General features: G+C 27.4%; 2 protein-coding genes across 2 annotated transcripts; one reads left to right on the plus strand and one right to left on the minus strand.

Annotated features, from left to right (window-relative positions):
• Positions 1-224: 224 nt before the first annotated feature.
• Positions 225-2,489, plus strand: LOC130796883 (scarecrow-like protein 3). The gene has a single exon (XM_057659304.1). It carries the CDS (start codon positions 905-907, stop codon positions 2,270-2,272), a length of 1,368 nt encoding a protein of 455 aa, XP_057515287.1. The 5' UTR covers positions 225-904; the 3' UTR covers positions 2,273-2,489.
• A 2,285-nt stretch (positions 2,490-4,774) lies between these two features.
• LOC130797101 (protein GAST1-like) lies at positions 4,775-8,314 on the minus strand. The gene is made up of 4 exons (XM_057659593.1): positions 8,143-8,314; positions 7,902-7,946; positions 7,140-7,173; positions 4,775-5,244 (listed from the first exon to the last, which is right to left on the minus strand). The coding sequence occupies exons 1-4, from the start codon at positions 8,212-8,214 to the stop codon at positions 5,063-5,065; spliced, it is 333 nt and encodes a 110-aa protein (XP_057515576.1). The 5' UTR covers positions 8,215-8,314; the 3' UTR covers positions 4,775-5,062.
• Positions 8,315-16,293: the final 7,979 nt, after the last annotated feature.

The following is a 16,293-nucleotide window of genomic DNA, read 5'->3' on the forward strand; positions in this document are numbered from 1 at the left end:
CTCCTCTAACTTTTTTTTATTTTAATCAAATCCACATAATTTTATAGCTCTCACCACTTTCTTAATCCTTGTGTCATTTCTCCTCGTATCAATGTTATAGGTATAAAGTGATAACTAATCTGTCTCTTTAAATTTGCTTCTTTAATTTTGTAAATAAAATAAAAATTAATCAATTAATTCATAATGGAAAGAAAAGTTAACAAATGAGAACAAAAAAGGCTCTCTTTCTCATAAATTCCATATTCTCCTGTTTAATTTTAGAAAAGAGTAGAAAGAAAGAAAGAAAGAACAAGAAACCAAATCAGTTGACGACAAAAACTACTACCACGCATTGTCTACTAACGTACCCTTCCCCAATTGTGGAGTCCTTCAAAGCACACCCATCTTGAACCCTTTTCTTCCCCCTCTTCTTATTCTTCTCTTTTATCTCTCTCAACAATTTCTTACAAAAAACAACATAAATCCCCATCATTTTTTATTAATCTTTTATTTGATTTGATAAAAAAAAAAACACAGGAAATTACTCAAAGTTTGAGACAATTAGAAATTTCTTTGGGGCTTTTGATGGGTTTTGAGTGAATTACAAATCCCATAAAGGTTTTTGTTTAAATAAATCAATCAAGCCATCTTTCAAGCTTTTTTATGGTAGATTCCTCTGTTTTTCTTTTGTTTTCTTATTAAATCAGATCTATCTTGTTGTTGAAGTTTCAGTTTTTTTCTGTTTGGTTTGATTTTGCTGAGTTTAAAGAGGGAATTTTTTGTCTTTGACTAGAGAATTCTACTTTGATTAGTTCTTCCTTTGATTATTTTGATAATTTAATCATAGTAATTGATCCCTTTTGTGTTTTGATTTTTTGGGTTTTTATTAGTATAAAGTTAAGAACTTTTTGGGTGTAATTTGTGAATGGGACCAATGCTTCAAGATGATGGATCATCTGTAACATCTTCATCACCCCTTCAATTTTTCTCAAGAATGTCCCCAAATTTAGGTTCTCCAAACCCTTGGCTCAGAGAATTAAAACCTGAAGAAAGGGGTCTTTACTTAATACACTTATTACTCAGTTGTGCAAATCATGTATCTACTGGTAACCTAGATAATGCAAATTTAGCCCTTGAACAAATTTCCCATCTTGCATCCCCAGATGGTGATACAATGCAAAGAATTGCTGCTTATTTTGCTGAATCTTTAGCTGAGAGGGTTCTAAAATCATGGCCTGGTTTGTTTAGAGCTCTTAATTTCACTAGAATGCCTGTTGTTAGTGAGGAAATTCTTGCTAGGAAGCTGTTTTTTGAGTTGTTTCCATTTTTAAAGCTTGCTTTCGTTGTAACGAATCAATCGATTCTCGAAGCTATGGAGGGTGAAAAGATGGTTCATATAATTGATCTTAATGCCTCAGAGCCAGCCCAATGGATTGCCCTTATTCAGGCTTTGAGTGCTAGACCTGAAGGGCCTCCTCATTTGAGAATTACTGGTGTTCATCAACAAAAAGAAGTCTTAGATAAAGTAGCTCATAGGTTAACTGAGGAAGCTGAGAAATTGGATTTGCCCTTTCAGTTTAATCCTGTTGTTAGCAAGTTAGAGAACCTAGATGTCGAAAAGCTTCGTGTTAAAACCGGGGAGGCTTTAGCTATTAGCTCGGTTCTTCAATTGCATACCCTTTTGGCTTGTGATGATGATTCTCTTAGGAAGATAAACTCTTTGGCATTGTTAAATCATATGAATGGGGTTGGTAATGGTAATAGACGTAGTAGCCCGAGTAACGATTCAGCTTCCTCGTCACCTACATCGATCAATGCTTCAACGAAAATGGATGGTTTTCTTGCTTCTTTGTGGGGGTTATCCCCGAAAATTATGGTGATAACCGAGCAAGATTCAAATCATAACGGGTTTGGACTAATGGAGAGATTATCCGAGGCATTGTATTTTTATGCTGCATTGTTTGATTGCTTGGAGAGCACCGCGTCTAGATCATCCCCCGAGAGAAGGAAAGTCGAGAAGATGCTACTTGGTGAAGAGATCAAGAATATAATCGCGTGTGAAGGGGGGGAAAGAAGAGAAAGGCACGAGAAACTCGACAAGTGGATGCAAAGGCTCGATATGGTTGGATTCGGAAGCATCCCTTTGAGCTATATGGGTATGTTGCAAGCACGACGATTGCTACAAGGACCGAATTGTGACGGGTATAGGATCAAGGAAGAGAACGGATGTGTCGTTATTTGTTGGCAAGATCGACCTCTTTTTTCTGTATCAGCATGGAGATGTAGAAGATGAAGATTGATTCAATTGGATAGAGTTTGTGTGTGTTGTTCATTTAGTTTGTTTTCAATCTTGTATGAGACAAGTTTTGTTAAACAGCAGATGTATACCAGTAAATCATGAGGAATAGCCTTTTTAGTAGTCTCTTCAAGCATTACCTTCTTTTTTTGGTGTGTATATTGTATGATGTATCAGTTTGTGTAAGTTAATTCTACTACCATAATTTAAGTAATTTGTGCCAAAAATAACATCATTTTATTAGTCTTGTTCATCGGATTTTGGTACTGACGATCTCATGTTGGTTTGTTTTGGTTTATTTTGCCAACCCGATTTGCTGTGAGCCTGTGTGATATCCGATTCGCCAACCCGATTTGCTGTGAGCCTGTGATATCCGATTTGCTGACTAAACTGATTGTGGCTGATTGCTGGGAACCCTTCAAATCTATGATTAGATCCTTAGATTTGTTTTTGTCTTTGTGGTTGATTTCTAGCAACATGTTTCTTAAATTGTGGATTTGAGACCCATACCCATACCCGGTGTATTTAACGATCCCAAGTGCGCCAGACGGCAGACACCAGTTACCCATTCCTCTACTTTTGATTCACCGAGAACCCGAGCATATGAAAGCAAATTCAAAAGAACAAAGAAAATTGTCCGTTATCGAACTTGTATCAATCTAATAGTGCCATTAAGCTGCAATTTACCTTGTAAACTTAAAATGGGATGGACTTTTTGTAAGAGGTTCTGTAAGAACTGAAAAATCAATTGAACTTATATTGTATGAAACTTTTTGTGTGTTGATATGGGGTAGGCTAGAAGAATCTGTACATGCAAGGAGGAGAGTGAGTCAATTCTTTTTGATGTGAGAATCCAACTTTGGTCATAAGGGTGAAAGGATAAGTTGTCAACTACTCTTTATGAAACTTAAGAGCACCGAGTAACACTTTGAAGCTTTAAGAGTCACTTGGGCTTCCAAGATTTCAATTCTAAAGCCCGTATAACCCTACTTTACCAAAGTTCATGCTATGACAGGCATGTATTGTACTATTGTATGAAACCATCTCATCATGAGACAAACTCATATAATCAGCTCAATACTCTAATTAATCACTTTAAAGATTATGAGTGATCACTTAAAGTTTATAAGTGATTACTTTAACGTTATAATTAGTCACTTAAAGATTATAGATGATCACTTTAAAGTTACAAGTGATCATTTTAAAGTTATAAATAATTACTTTAAAACTATAAATATACATTAGGTTGATCTAATAGAAATGATCTCACTATGAAACCGTATAATTTGAGAATTTGTGCCTTTTATTTGGATTTTGTGTTCAGTATATTATGGGCTTTATGGAACAGGAACCATTTAAGTAAGCAATTGTTAGCTACTTTCATTCATTCAACACATATCAAACCCAAGTTCATTTGGGCTGTAAATTAAACTGCCAACCAACTCAAATATACTTCATTCCATATAAAAAATTTGCATCAGCCCATAACTTGTATTAGTTTAGTGTACACTCTCCATCTTACTCTTTTTGAAAATTTGAAAAAAATAAAATAATTTAACAACTTTATTCTAAAAATGAGCTTCGTGAAAACTTTATTCTCAAAATAAGCGTCCGTACATCCAAACCTAGGCTTGGTGTAATGTCGTTGTTACTAACAGCGAAATAAAAAAAAATATTGTAACTGTTAGTAACAGCGACTTTAAGGTTGTTTGGTCAACTCATTAATCTCGTAGGTTGGAATGAGGAAGTAACTGAAATGACGAAGAAGAAACTTAAAATGCATTAAGTCGCTGTTACTAACAGCGACTTGAGGCTTTACTAATTTTTATTTTATTTTTATTTTATTTATTTTATTTTTTTAATTCGCTGTTAGTAACAGCGACATTACACCAAGCCTAGGTTTGGATGTACGGACGCTTATTTTGGGAATAAATTTTTCACGAAACTTATTTTTGGAATAAAGTTGTTAAATAATCTTATTTTTTTTCAAATTTTCACTCTTTTTTGTCTTTCTACCGAAAGAGTTATTAAGACTAATGGGTTACATGTAGACAACAATCAGGTCATATCTCAGTTGGAAAGTAAGTATCAGTTTTTCAGGTAAGGTCATGGTTTGATTTTCATCTAATCTTATCCTTCGCTTAAGCCACTCTATAATACGCCAAAAAACAATAGATATAGACGAAAGAAGTATAAGAAAATGTCAAGACACAAAACCCAAAACCCAAAACTAAAGTACCCTTGATTTACCTATTAAGTCTCTTCCATTAAGTTCGTCCCCTTTAGTTTTTCGAGAGCTCATTGTCTCTTTCACATGTTAAGGATAAAAGAGTGTACAAATTTGTTTAAAGGAAGAAATGCTAAATTGATAAAAGTATAGATTATCATTATGTTTTGAAAAAAGAAAAAACAACCAAATCGATTTAAAACCCAACCAGAATATATTCATATCGTTACGATAAATTTCAAACTAGTACATCATACTTCTATTACACATGATTGGAAGCATAATAAAACCATACCATATCATATATAAATATAATACAAGAAATCAGATTAAGGTTCCTCTAATTCTTGCAGTAGATCGTAAAAAAGACCTAAAACTTAGTACAATACTAATAGTAGAAAAGCAGTTATACAATAGTTAGACTGAATGAAAAAATAAAATGCGTATTAAGTCCACACAAGAATTTCTCGAGAATTACGCTAAGGAGAACTTGTGTAGTAGCAATAAATATAGTGTAGTAGTGCTAGTAGTAGTTGAGAAAAGAGAGGTAGTCCTAAAAATTAAGGGCATTTAGGGCCTCCTCTCTTGGTCTTCCAGTTGTTGTAGCAAGGACAAAGTTGTTTGTTGCCGTAGGTACCGGGTGGGACACACAGGCATTTAGCACAGCATTTCTGACAGAAAAACATACAGGGTTTCTTGTATGCTGTTGCTGAGCATCTCATTGTGCACCTTCCTCCACACTCTGCATTCAATTCATCACCAACACTTTCTCATTCAATCAACCTTTTATTAAATTCAATGACCCCAAAATCCGATATATAGATATAGATATAGATATAAATATAGATTAAAGATACAAATATAAAGTGCCAGTTTAGTGACGGATCCAAGAAAATAAAAGTAATGCTAATTTTTTTTAATGTAAAACGCACTTTATGAGTTTTGAACCCTGATAGTTCATGTGAAAGACAATATACTATAACTCATTCAGGGTGTACTTACATACACTATTGACAAATTAATTAATAAATAAATTTAAAAAAAAATTAAATGGGTTGCTTGTACGGACGGTCTCATATAAGTCCTGCTGTATACTATTTAGTTTTATTTTGTATTTAAGTTATGTCAACTGACCTCAGTGACTACATACTAGATCTACCCATGATGCTAGCTATTCTTGAATTTATAGAACTTCTAGATTATTCATAATTATAATTGCTCTATTTTACTTAATTTGCCTCATTTTATAATTTAGTGTATCTTAATAAATTTGTCAATTTTTATTCTTAGACATTACTTCACCATTTTACTCTTTTTATTTTCTTTTTTAAAGCTAAATATTTCACTATTTTAATCTATTGTATTCAATTTTTTTATCTTCAACCAAAAAATCAATAATTATATAACCAGAACCGACAGAAGTAAAGTATTTCTATGAAGTATGACTATGAGAATTGAAAACGCGTCATTTGCGGTTAAAAGCAAATTACCACTGTTGTGCTACAACCACAAATTCTCTGGTCTAACCACATTAAATTGCCACACTTAATTTTTTTTTGTGTGTTTCTTCAATTTTATGGTATCTATAACTATTATTAAAATGAAATAATATTAAAGTCATCACTTTTAAAAATTATTTATGTCACTTTTTCAATAAAAATTTTTTCCTGAAAAATTCAATGATGATGTTATTGTTATTATGACTAATGTTTACATCTTTGATTTTTCAACTTACTAATTATAACTATAATATTATTTATATTGATTGATTTTTTACGTTTTAGGTCACAACATTTAATGTACTAGAAAATCAAATAGTTCTATTTTATTTTTATATTTTTCAAATATTTATAAACTTTTTAAAATGTTTTTTGTTTAATGAGTATAGGATATTTTGAGATGGTTATAACATAAAGTCGTAATTTTAATTTTTTTGTTTATACAAATATGTCAAAAAAATTAATTAAGTGGTGCATTGTACGAGCATTATCTAGTAATAATCTAAAGTAGTGTTTTTATCACTTTTTTAATTCTTATTGATATATTTTTTTTCTCTCTCACTTTTAATTTTATCCATAAATTAAAATTTAGTGACTCATGATAATTTGTAATACTTATATGAATTGTTTGTATCGTAATCTCTTATAAACAGAGTGTTATTTCAATTACATTTATGTTGCTACGATGGTGGACTAGTAGTCATGTACTGGGGTCAACATAAATGTTTAGAAAAATAATATTTTTAATCACTATATTTCTTTTTCAGGTAAGATTAAATTGATTTAATTTCGACAATACAAATAAATATATCAAAAATGAGTTAATTCGCGCTTTATAATTTTGCACGTTTTATTTCTTATATTTCTAGAGTACAAATGCTTATGGTAACAAAATTAGAGTAATTAGATGATTTTTTTTACCACCTTTTACAAATTATATTATTAATTTTTGTTCATCTATAAAATGCTTTAATTTGAAATTTATATATATATTTTTTAAACTCTTTGTAAAATGAAATTACTTCAATTTTAAGATTAAAATAAAGCTTTATATTTATAAATACAATGCAACTTTGTAACCACACATTGAATGAGAAGAGTACAAAGCACAAAGATAAAAAGTAGATGGAAAAACTACCTTGAGGGTGTAGGCTTCCTTGTGATGCACCATACTACATTTAGATAAAAACAAAATTAAATTAATTATTTTTGTTTCTTTTGCAAATATTATAGGAAATATATTATTTAGCTAACAATTAAAACCAATAATGCATATATACATTTATGAAAAGATAAGAAACATGTAAATATAAGGGAATAGCTTTTCATTTATCACAAAGAAACTCCTTCTAAATTCCACCCTTTTAATTTATTTCTACAAATATAAAATTAAAGTTTTTATATGGCTATATTTTCTTATTTTAAGAGTTTCTTTTATAGTAATTTGAGTGAAGATAAAAAAAATATGGAATTTATTTTTAATAGGCACTTAACTATTCATAATGAAACAATTCAAAAGTACTCAACTTTTTTCTTAAAGAACCTCATCCCACTTGCACTTTTTTCCTATCAACTTCACATATTATTTTTTTGTCTTTAATTATCTTATAATAATTACTTCTATTAGAATTAGATATTATTATTATTATTATAACATCCAAATATCATAATTATTAATAAATTCTCTTTTACTTTTTATGAAAATTATTTATTTAGAACCCATTTGTTATCGTTTTTTGTTTTTAATTTTCAGTTTTTCTGAAAACTAAAAACCGAAATTAGAAAATAAAAAAAAAAAAATTTCAATTACTAGTGTCAATTTTTAAATTGTCATATTTCTAATAAATTTGACTTATTTCAATTTGAAAATAGCATGCATGTTAGTGTTACAAGCACTTACCATTGGGTGGCTACTTTGGATTTGTGCCTGAGATTGACTAGCAGCCTGAGAAAACACCACAAGTGCATAACCAACTTTAATATTTGAGTAAACAAAAGTTACAAAATACCAATAAATAAAATATTTTAAATGGGATAGAGTGAGTATATAATATTTTTACCAAATAAAGCTACAGTAAATATATATAGATATTTCATAATATTATATCAAAAATAAAAAATTATAATTCAAATGAAATTACCTGGATTGTTGTCAATGCAATAAGCATCAAAGTGACAAATAACAAAAGAGCAAGGGTTTTTGACATTGCCATTCTTTTAAGCAAAAAAAGCAAATATATTTTTTTTATAAAATTTAATTTAGAGAAAATATTTTTGAGGGACAAAATAGAATGTGTTTGAGTTGGATGCAAGTATTGGTGAAATGAGGTGGTATTTATAGGCATTCTTGGATCATGCTCATGCATGACTCTATATGAAAAAAGGGTTTGCAATTTTTAAAAATAATTTTGAAAGTGATGTGTGAGCAAAAATGTCCTTTAGTGTTGGCACTAAGAACTATCTTAATATGAGTAATTAGGGTCTAATTGTTTAGTTTAGTTCATTCAATACATTATTTTCATGCATATGACAGAGTTTAAAACTCACCATTTATAGAAAAAATTATTTTTCTTCACCTTATTATCATGTATAGATTTTCCAATCAGCATATTCTAAATATATAAATAAAAAAATAAATTATTATTAAAATTTTAGTTCAGTTCAGTTCATTTGTTAATAGTTAAAGAAAACATATCCTTAATTATCATTAACATTATATTTAGAATTAAATAATAATGTAGTTACTATATATATATAATCTATTATATATCTATGATCAATAGTTTAGATTAGTGATCCAATCATATTCATATATACACTAGATAAAAGAAATTGCTTTTGTGCATCATCCAAGATGATGAATAGTTTTTATGATATATTTTTTTCAATAATTAAGATATAGGTTTCTTAAAAAAAGTTTTCCATTAATTTTTTTTTGGCGGGAGATGTTTTAAGAATGGATTATGTAAGTTTTATGAAAATTAAGACTATTAATTTGCATTAAAAAAGAGATAATTAGTAAGCACAACCTATGGAGAAGATTTATATTCATAATATGATCTATATATCTATCTATCATAGGAGTATATACAATAAGCGTTAATTTCAATAACACGTGTCATAACTATATTTATTTTTTCCGCCAAAAAACATAAAGGTGAAAAGACAAAAATATTTATTAACTAACTCAGCAAATATTTATTTCATAAATACTAGGAGTATTTAGCAACATATTCCTCATAATAAATGTACCTAAAATATATTTCATAAATTGGTTTATACATAAAAAGCTATAATAATAATAATAATAATAATAATAATAATAATAATAATAATAATAATAATAATAATAATAATTATTATTATTATTATTATTATTAAAATAAAATCTTTTGTATATTTGTACGAGAAGTTAAGCTTATAATTTTGTAAAAACGTTTGGGAGTCCGCTAGTCCTATTCATAAATGATTAATTCATTTCAAATATTTTAGTTGCCTCATTAATACACAATTAGATTTCCTAGGATAAATTAAAGGATAAGAAAAAGGTGTAAATGTATCTCTAAAAATGAGCTTCTAGCATATAAAAAATACATATTTAGAGGGAATAACATAATACAAAACAAGATTTAGAGTAAAAAATAATGATTAAATAAGAAAAAAATATCCTATTTACTACTAACATAAATAAACCAAAATAAAACAAGAATATATGGATATCTTAACAACAATAATATATTTTTTATGTTTTTCTAAATATATTTAGTTGATCTCCCATTTGCATATACGTCCAATATCCTCGTGACTTAACATTGGAATATGACATGCGAGAATTGAAGAATCGATAAGCTAAAGAACTAAATAGCAATGCTAGTAGCTACCACTATTTTGTAATTTGCATCAAGTAGACTTAGACCGGCGATAAAATTTGTACTTCTCCTATTCTTTTTAAATGTTTCATTTGCTTTTTGTATGTTTGTCAATTTTATTAATTTAATTTTTAATATTTCTAATTGTACATGATTAAAAATTATAAAAGAATAAATATTAATATATCTTATATTTAGATGAATTATACAAGATCCCATTTAATTATGTTTTAATTTATAAATTAAGAATAAATTACAAATTAAAAATAGTTGATAAATAATATTCAAAAAGCAAATAGAACATTTAAAAAGAAACGGAGAGAAAGTACTATTTGATATTAAAAAATTTATATCTACTTAATTTATATTAAAATAATATGAATTTCTTTTTTAAAAAAATTGAATAAAAAATTAAATATAAAATGGGAAAATATATAAATTGTTGCACAGTTGCACTCTATTTTAGAGTGGACTATATGCACCCTAGACTTACTCTATTCTGATAACTATGAGGTTATGGGGGTAATTGATAATATTAGAGTAAATAATATATAGCATCAGTTTAAATTTTTTGAGTTCGTTTTTTGATATGGTATTATAAGCCAGCATCATAAGAGGTCATGGGTTTGAATCTCAATCACCTTTCATTTTAAGTGGAATATTTAGCGATACGTATAAGGAGGACCTATGTTGCGTCCACACTTCTAACCCAATTGGCTCTCGTATGAAAGGATGTGTTAGAGTATATAATATATCTTGGGGCCTTAAACATTAACTTAAGTTTTTGGTTGAATTAGTTTTTGACAGGTAAAACAACTTATTTGACAATTCATCTAATTTTAGTGTTTGGTTATTAAGACATGTTCTTGATTAATTTTGATATGATTTTGTTAAGATAATCTGATGTGATCTGATCTAATTTAATCTGATTTCATCCACACTTCTAAGTCAAATAACACTTTTGGAAAGGGGCTTGATAAGTTTTATAACATTTTGAGACCTTAACAATCATCAGCTTAAACTTTTAATTGAATAGGTGATTTTGACAAAATAATTTGTTGTAACTTAATTGCACCGAAAACAATATTAAAAAGATCCTAGGTTTTGCTTGTTTTTCATTATCCAGTCCCAACCATATCCCTAATGAGTATGTAAGAGCCACAAATGGAAACTTCAAAGGTATCAAGTGCACCGAACAATCACTTGATGTATCCTTGATTACAAAAGTGAGGGAACGCTTTCTTTTTCAACAAGAAAATCAAATTAAATAGTAGACAAAAAATCATAATATTAATGTCCGTTTAATAATTAATTATTCTGTCTCCACCTTAACAAAATTAATACGGGAAACAATAGTAATCAATTTCTTCCTTTATGTAGCATCTTATTAAAAAATTAATAAAATAGTTTTCAAATATTACCTCAACTTTTAAAATTAATAAAAAAAATCCAAATTTGTTAGCTTATTAAAATTGATGTCTTTAAGGGTGGAATCAAATTATATTGTGTTAGAATTAATACATTCAATACATACTTTTAATATTATATACAGTTATAAACGAAATTCGATCGATCTCCAATCTTAATAATTCCCAATGACACTCGTGGTATAGTGATTAAAAACGTAATTTTATTATTATACACACAACTCAATTTACAAGAAGGACAATTTATATTTTAGAGGACACACTCGACACAATTATTTTGGGACGCTTACACTTAGCCTACAACTTACACACTCACTAAATAATACTCCCACTTTGTGTTTTCAACTCACTCTTAATTGTACTTCTCTTCAACACACAACACACTGATTGACACTTCCTAATTATACTAGTGCTAAGTGGGCTAAACTGTGTTTTCTAGACTATTCTACAAGCTCCTATATACATTTAACTAGAATAGTCCATGAGCATTAGAGTTCTCTACATCAATTTTAGTCATTGACTTCTAGAACTCATATTTACAAATCAATTAATCTAGAACTTTCTTTATCATACTCCAAGTTTATATGTAGAAGACTTTTTTAGATTATCTCTAATATCTGTCAATTGAATAACATATTTTTATTAGATGATAGACCATTTTTTAACTAAAATTTTATTTTAATTTACAATTTTATGATTTTATAAATTGTCCAGCAATCTAAATGGTAAGTGGAATATTGAGATTGTAATGTTAATAGGATCATACAATCTTAATTAGAAGCAATTATCTGGTTGGATTATACTTATAATATATGTTGCGATTCAACGATATGATCCAACAAACTTAGTTTAAATTAGATAGATTTCCATGCTAAGTACAATTTATAAATTATTTAAATAAAAAATTACTAATCTTATATATGTAATTACTAATATTGAAACTATACATTGATCTAATTTAAAAAACACTTAAGTATTACTATTAAATTGAGATACTTATTACTAATATATATAAAACAAAATCATAATATTATGTACTAAACAATATAAATTATAAGTAATTACATAAAAATAATAGAAAATATTAATACATAAAAAATAATATAAAAATAATTTAATTTTCAATGTCTTTGTAAAACATTAAAATAAATTTTCAGCCTAAACAAAATATTTTTTAACTATAAACAATTAACATATAACTTAATTCATGTATTTGTATATTATAAACTTTGTTAAACATAAGTGATAAAATTATCATTTGAAATTTATTTCACTGATATCTTTACTTAGTTAATTACTTAAATAATTAATGCGTAATCTATTTAATTTGTGCATTTTTTAATATAGCGATGTAAGTATTTTCTTTTCTTAAATTATTACAAAAATATCTTAATGAAAATACTTTTTCAAAAATAATTAATATGTTATCTCCATTGTAATTAAAAGATACTACATATCTTAATTGATTGTATTTGGTAAAAATTAGTAAATAAGATATAGTTTTAAAATCTTGTGTAACTATTTAATTAACCAAATTTAATCAGAAAAATATTACATGATATGCTAAAAAGATATTTTTCTATTAAGAACATGAAAAGAGCAGGAAAATTTTTAACATAAAGTCGACATGTGTCCTAATTTTTTTTCTTTAGTATATTGTATAGATAGATTATATGATATAGACCATCTTTCACTAATATATATCATATATAGGGGTGTTCAATGGGCCGGATAAGGGCCGATCAAGCTTAAGTAAATATGGGCCAGGCTGAGCCGGATAAGGGCCCTTTAAATTTAATATGAGCTTTAAATGGGTCGGGCTTTCAAAGCCCAGTCCGGCCCCAACCCGGCCCTTTTTACTACTAAAAATTATTTTAATCCCCAATTTATCAATTTATAACAATTAAATTATTATTTAAAATAATCAGATTGAAAAAATATTAATAATTTCATTGACATTGTCATTTATAATATTTAAATTATACATTAATTATACTATTTACAAAGGCCCATTTTCGGCCCTTATTGAGCTCTTTTTATAGGCCGCTTCATTTTACTTATAGTATAGCCTGTTTTCGGCCCGACCCTTACAAAGCCCTTCTAGAAACGGACCGGATAAGGGCTCAAAATGGGAGTCCAGCCCAATGAACACCCCTAATCACATACATGCATATATATATAGACTAATTGATTGTTTCTCCGTTTATTTTCATTTTAAATGAATTCAAAAAATTATATCTTAATTTTAATCATTTTAGTAATTTTACTTTATTTGTAGAATCATTCAATCTTACGATTCAACAATCCAATCTTATCGATTCTATCCGCTAATCAATTTCAAATATATGATTCCAAACCCGACAACCTTAATCACCACATTAAGTAATTGATTAATTAAGTTGTTACAAAATAACAAAATAATAGATAAGAATTCATTATATAGTTAGTTGTTACAAGTTACAAAAAAGTGGGGACATGTAAGTGTGCTAGTTGGTAGTTAATATTGTATCATCCATGTGCTATTATAATAAAGGAAAACCAATATGTAGTAGGAGTAGAAGTAGTTAAAGGAAAAATAAATAGGTCCATTTCCATGTGCTTTCACATGCACTACTATTAGTATTTATCTTTGTTGCCCTTAAATTTCTCCAAAATCCAAAATGCTTGGCACTCAGCAAAAGGAAGTGCCACTTTGTTGAAAATCATGCTAAACACCCCATGTGAATATCTACTCCTCATTCTTCCTCTAATAATAATAATAATAATAATAATAATAATAAGTACAACCCTTCTTAAAATATGGATACTTTTTTCATACTAATACACTATTACAATAATTGAATTTTTTCCTCCCTTTTGTGTTTTGTATTTGTCAGAATTTTGGTGCAATGGAAATTTTATTTATTTTCCAAATAATAATAATAATAATAATAATAATAATAATAATAATAATAGTTTTAATAATTATAATAATATCACTATGTTTTATTAGATGTCAATTTTTCCTTCCTAGAATCATCATCTTAATTTTTTACTTGAATTATTTACTTAACAGTTTGTAATGTGAGAATTTATAACTCGAAAACTATATGTCAATTTCAACCATTTTGTAATAAATAATTGGTTAATGCTTGTTTTCTCAATTCATCTTCTATTATTATTGTATGCAATTTAATTGAAGGAATGTGTTTGATATTAGCCTTAAGCTAAAATGGACCATTTATTTTGTAACAGAAGCAATATATAGTATGCAATAAGCTAACTTTTTTTAAATTCGAGAATAAAATAAAAGAATTTTTATAGATAAAAAGGAGATAAAATTTTTCAACCTATAAGTACTGAAAATTAAAATTTTGTCACGGAAGTGAAAGAAAAAATCTTTTAACTAATAGATTAATTAATAGCGATTCTCACGATAAGTAATTTGTGAATTGACTACTTAATATACGAAATATTTACCATCAAGTTTTATATGAGACCGTCACATAATGAGAAAAGTCCATATAATTAGCTCATTTTACTTTAAGATTGTAAGTGATTATTTTAAGGTTATAAGTGAACACTTTAAAACTATAAAAAGTGTTCACTCTATGCCTATTAGTACATATTTTAAAGTTATAAGTGATTATTTTAAATTAATAAGTATACATCAATCCAATCTAATAAAAATAATCACGTCATAAGACGGTCCAATTTGAAAATTTATATACATTTATAATTTGATTATTGTAACCTGATTCACTATCCAAATTATTACTACGGTACTAGTAATTCTTTCTGTTTCTTTAATGTGTTAAAAATAAATTTAAAATGTTCTAACTTTGATTAGCGGCTTAGCACAGTGCAATAAATTTAAAATTACACAAAGGAGTTACTTTTTTTTAATATTATTTGTCATTTTTCTAATATTATTTGTTAAGTTATATCAGCTTCTGAATTTTGACTAATAAAATAAATTACATAAAATTTTTTAAAATTTATTATGGGCATATGTCTCTATTTATGCCATCCCTCATAATTGCATAGATCAATTTTGCTTCTCTTAATAAGGAAGATGAAAATATTTAATTCATTTATTTATTATTTACTACATTGTTTGGCTTCATTTCATTTGGGCCACAAATAAATCTCTTTTTATTACTCCTTCCGTCCTATATAAAGTGTGACTTTTGAAAAATTATAAAATTAAGAAAAATTATAATATGTGTAAATTTATTACCATGTTAGATTTTTTATATTATCCAATTTGAATTACATAACAATTCTTTTGGGATTTCTACAAAAGAAAAATACTTCTATGACATATTAAATGAGATGCACTACAGAGAATACAATTCATAATTAGATCAAATATAAAAATTATATGTACTTATTAGTAATTTAGTATTTATTAACTACCTATCAAAAACATATTTAATCATTTATCAACTAATCATCAATTGTCAACCCACACAGATATCTATTTAATGGATTGATGTAACTAAATTCATCCCTCTCTAACGTATCTACAATTATTTTTGTATAATCTTTTAAGTTCAATTATTTCAATGCAATATTTCTAAAAAAAAAATATATAAATGCAAATCTTATCGGCAATAGATTATATTTTCTATCCATACGTATTTAAATGTTGTACATATAAACTTTCCCAAAAGTTTTGATTTACTTTCATTTAAATATTTACAAAAAATAGTAAACACCCCATCCAAAAAGAATTAGGCTTACATATAACAAAATAAATAAAAAGCTATAATGTGTGCTCTATCTAACTGCCTTGGTGTCGTGTCGGTGTCTACATGAGAACAACGAGCTTAGCTATATTTACTTACTAGTAATTAATTTACTATTAATAGACATTATTAAATAGTAAAATCTTACTCACCGGTCACCAATAACAAATAAAAGTAACAAATAAAAGAGTATTTTATTAGTCTATTAATAATTCGGTTGGTCTATTAATTACTTTGAAAAACATGCAATTAAGTATGAGTAAAAT

Source organism: Amaranthus tricolor, chromosome 12, assembly GCF_026212465.1.
Source record: "Amaranthus tricolor cultivar Red isolate AtriRed21 chromosome 12, ASM2621246v1, whole genome shotgun sequence".
Lineage (NCBI taxonomy): Eukaryota > Viridiplantae > Streptophyta > Magnoliopsida > Caryophyllales > Amaranthaceae > Amaranthus > Amaranthus tricolor.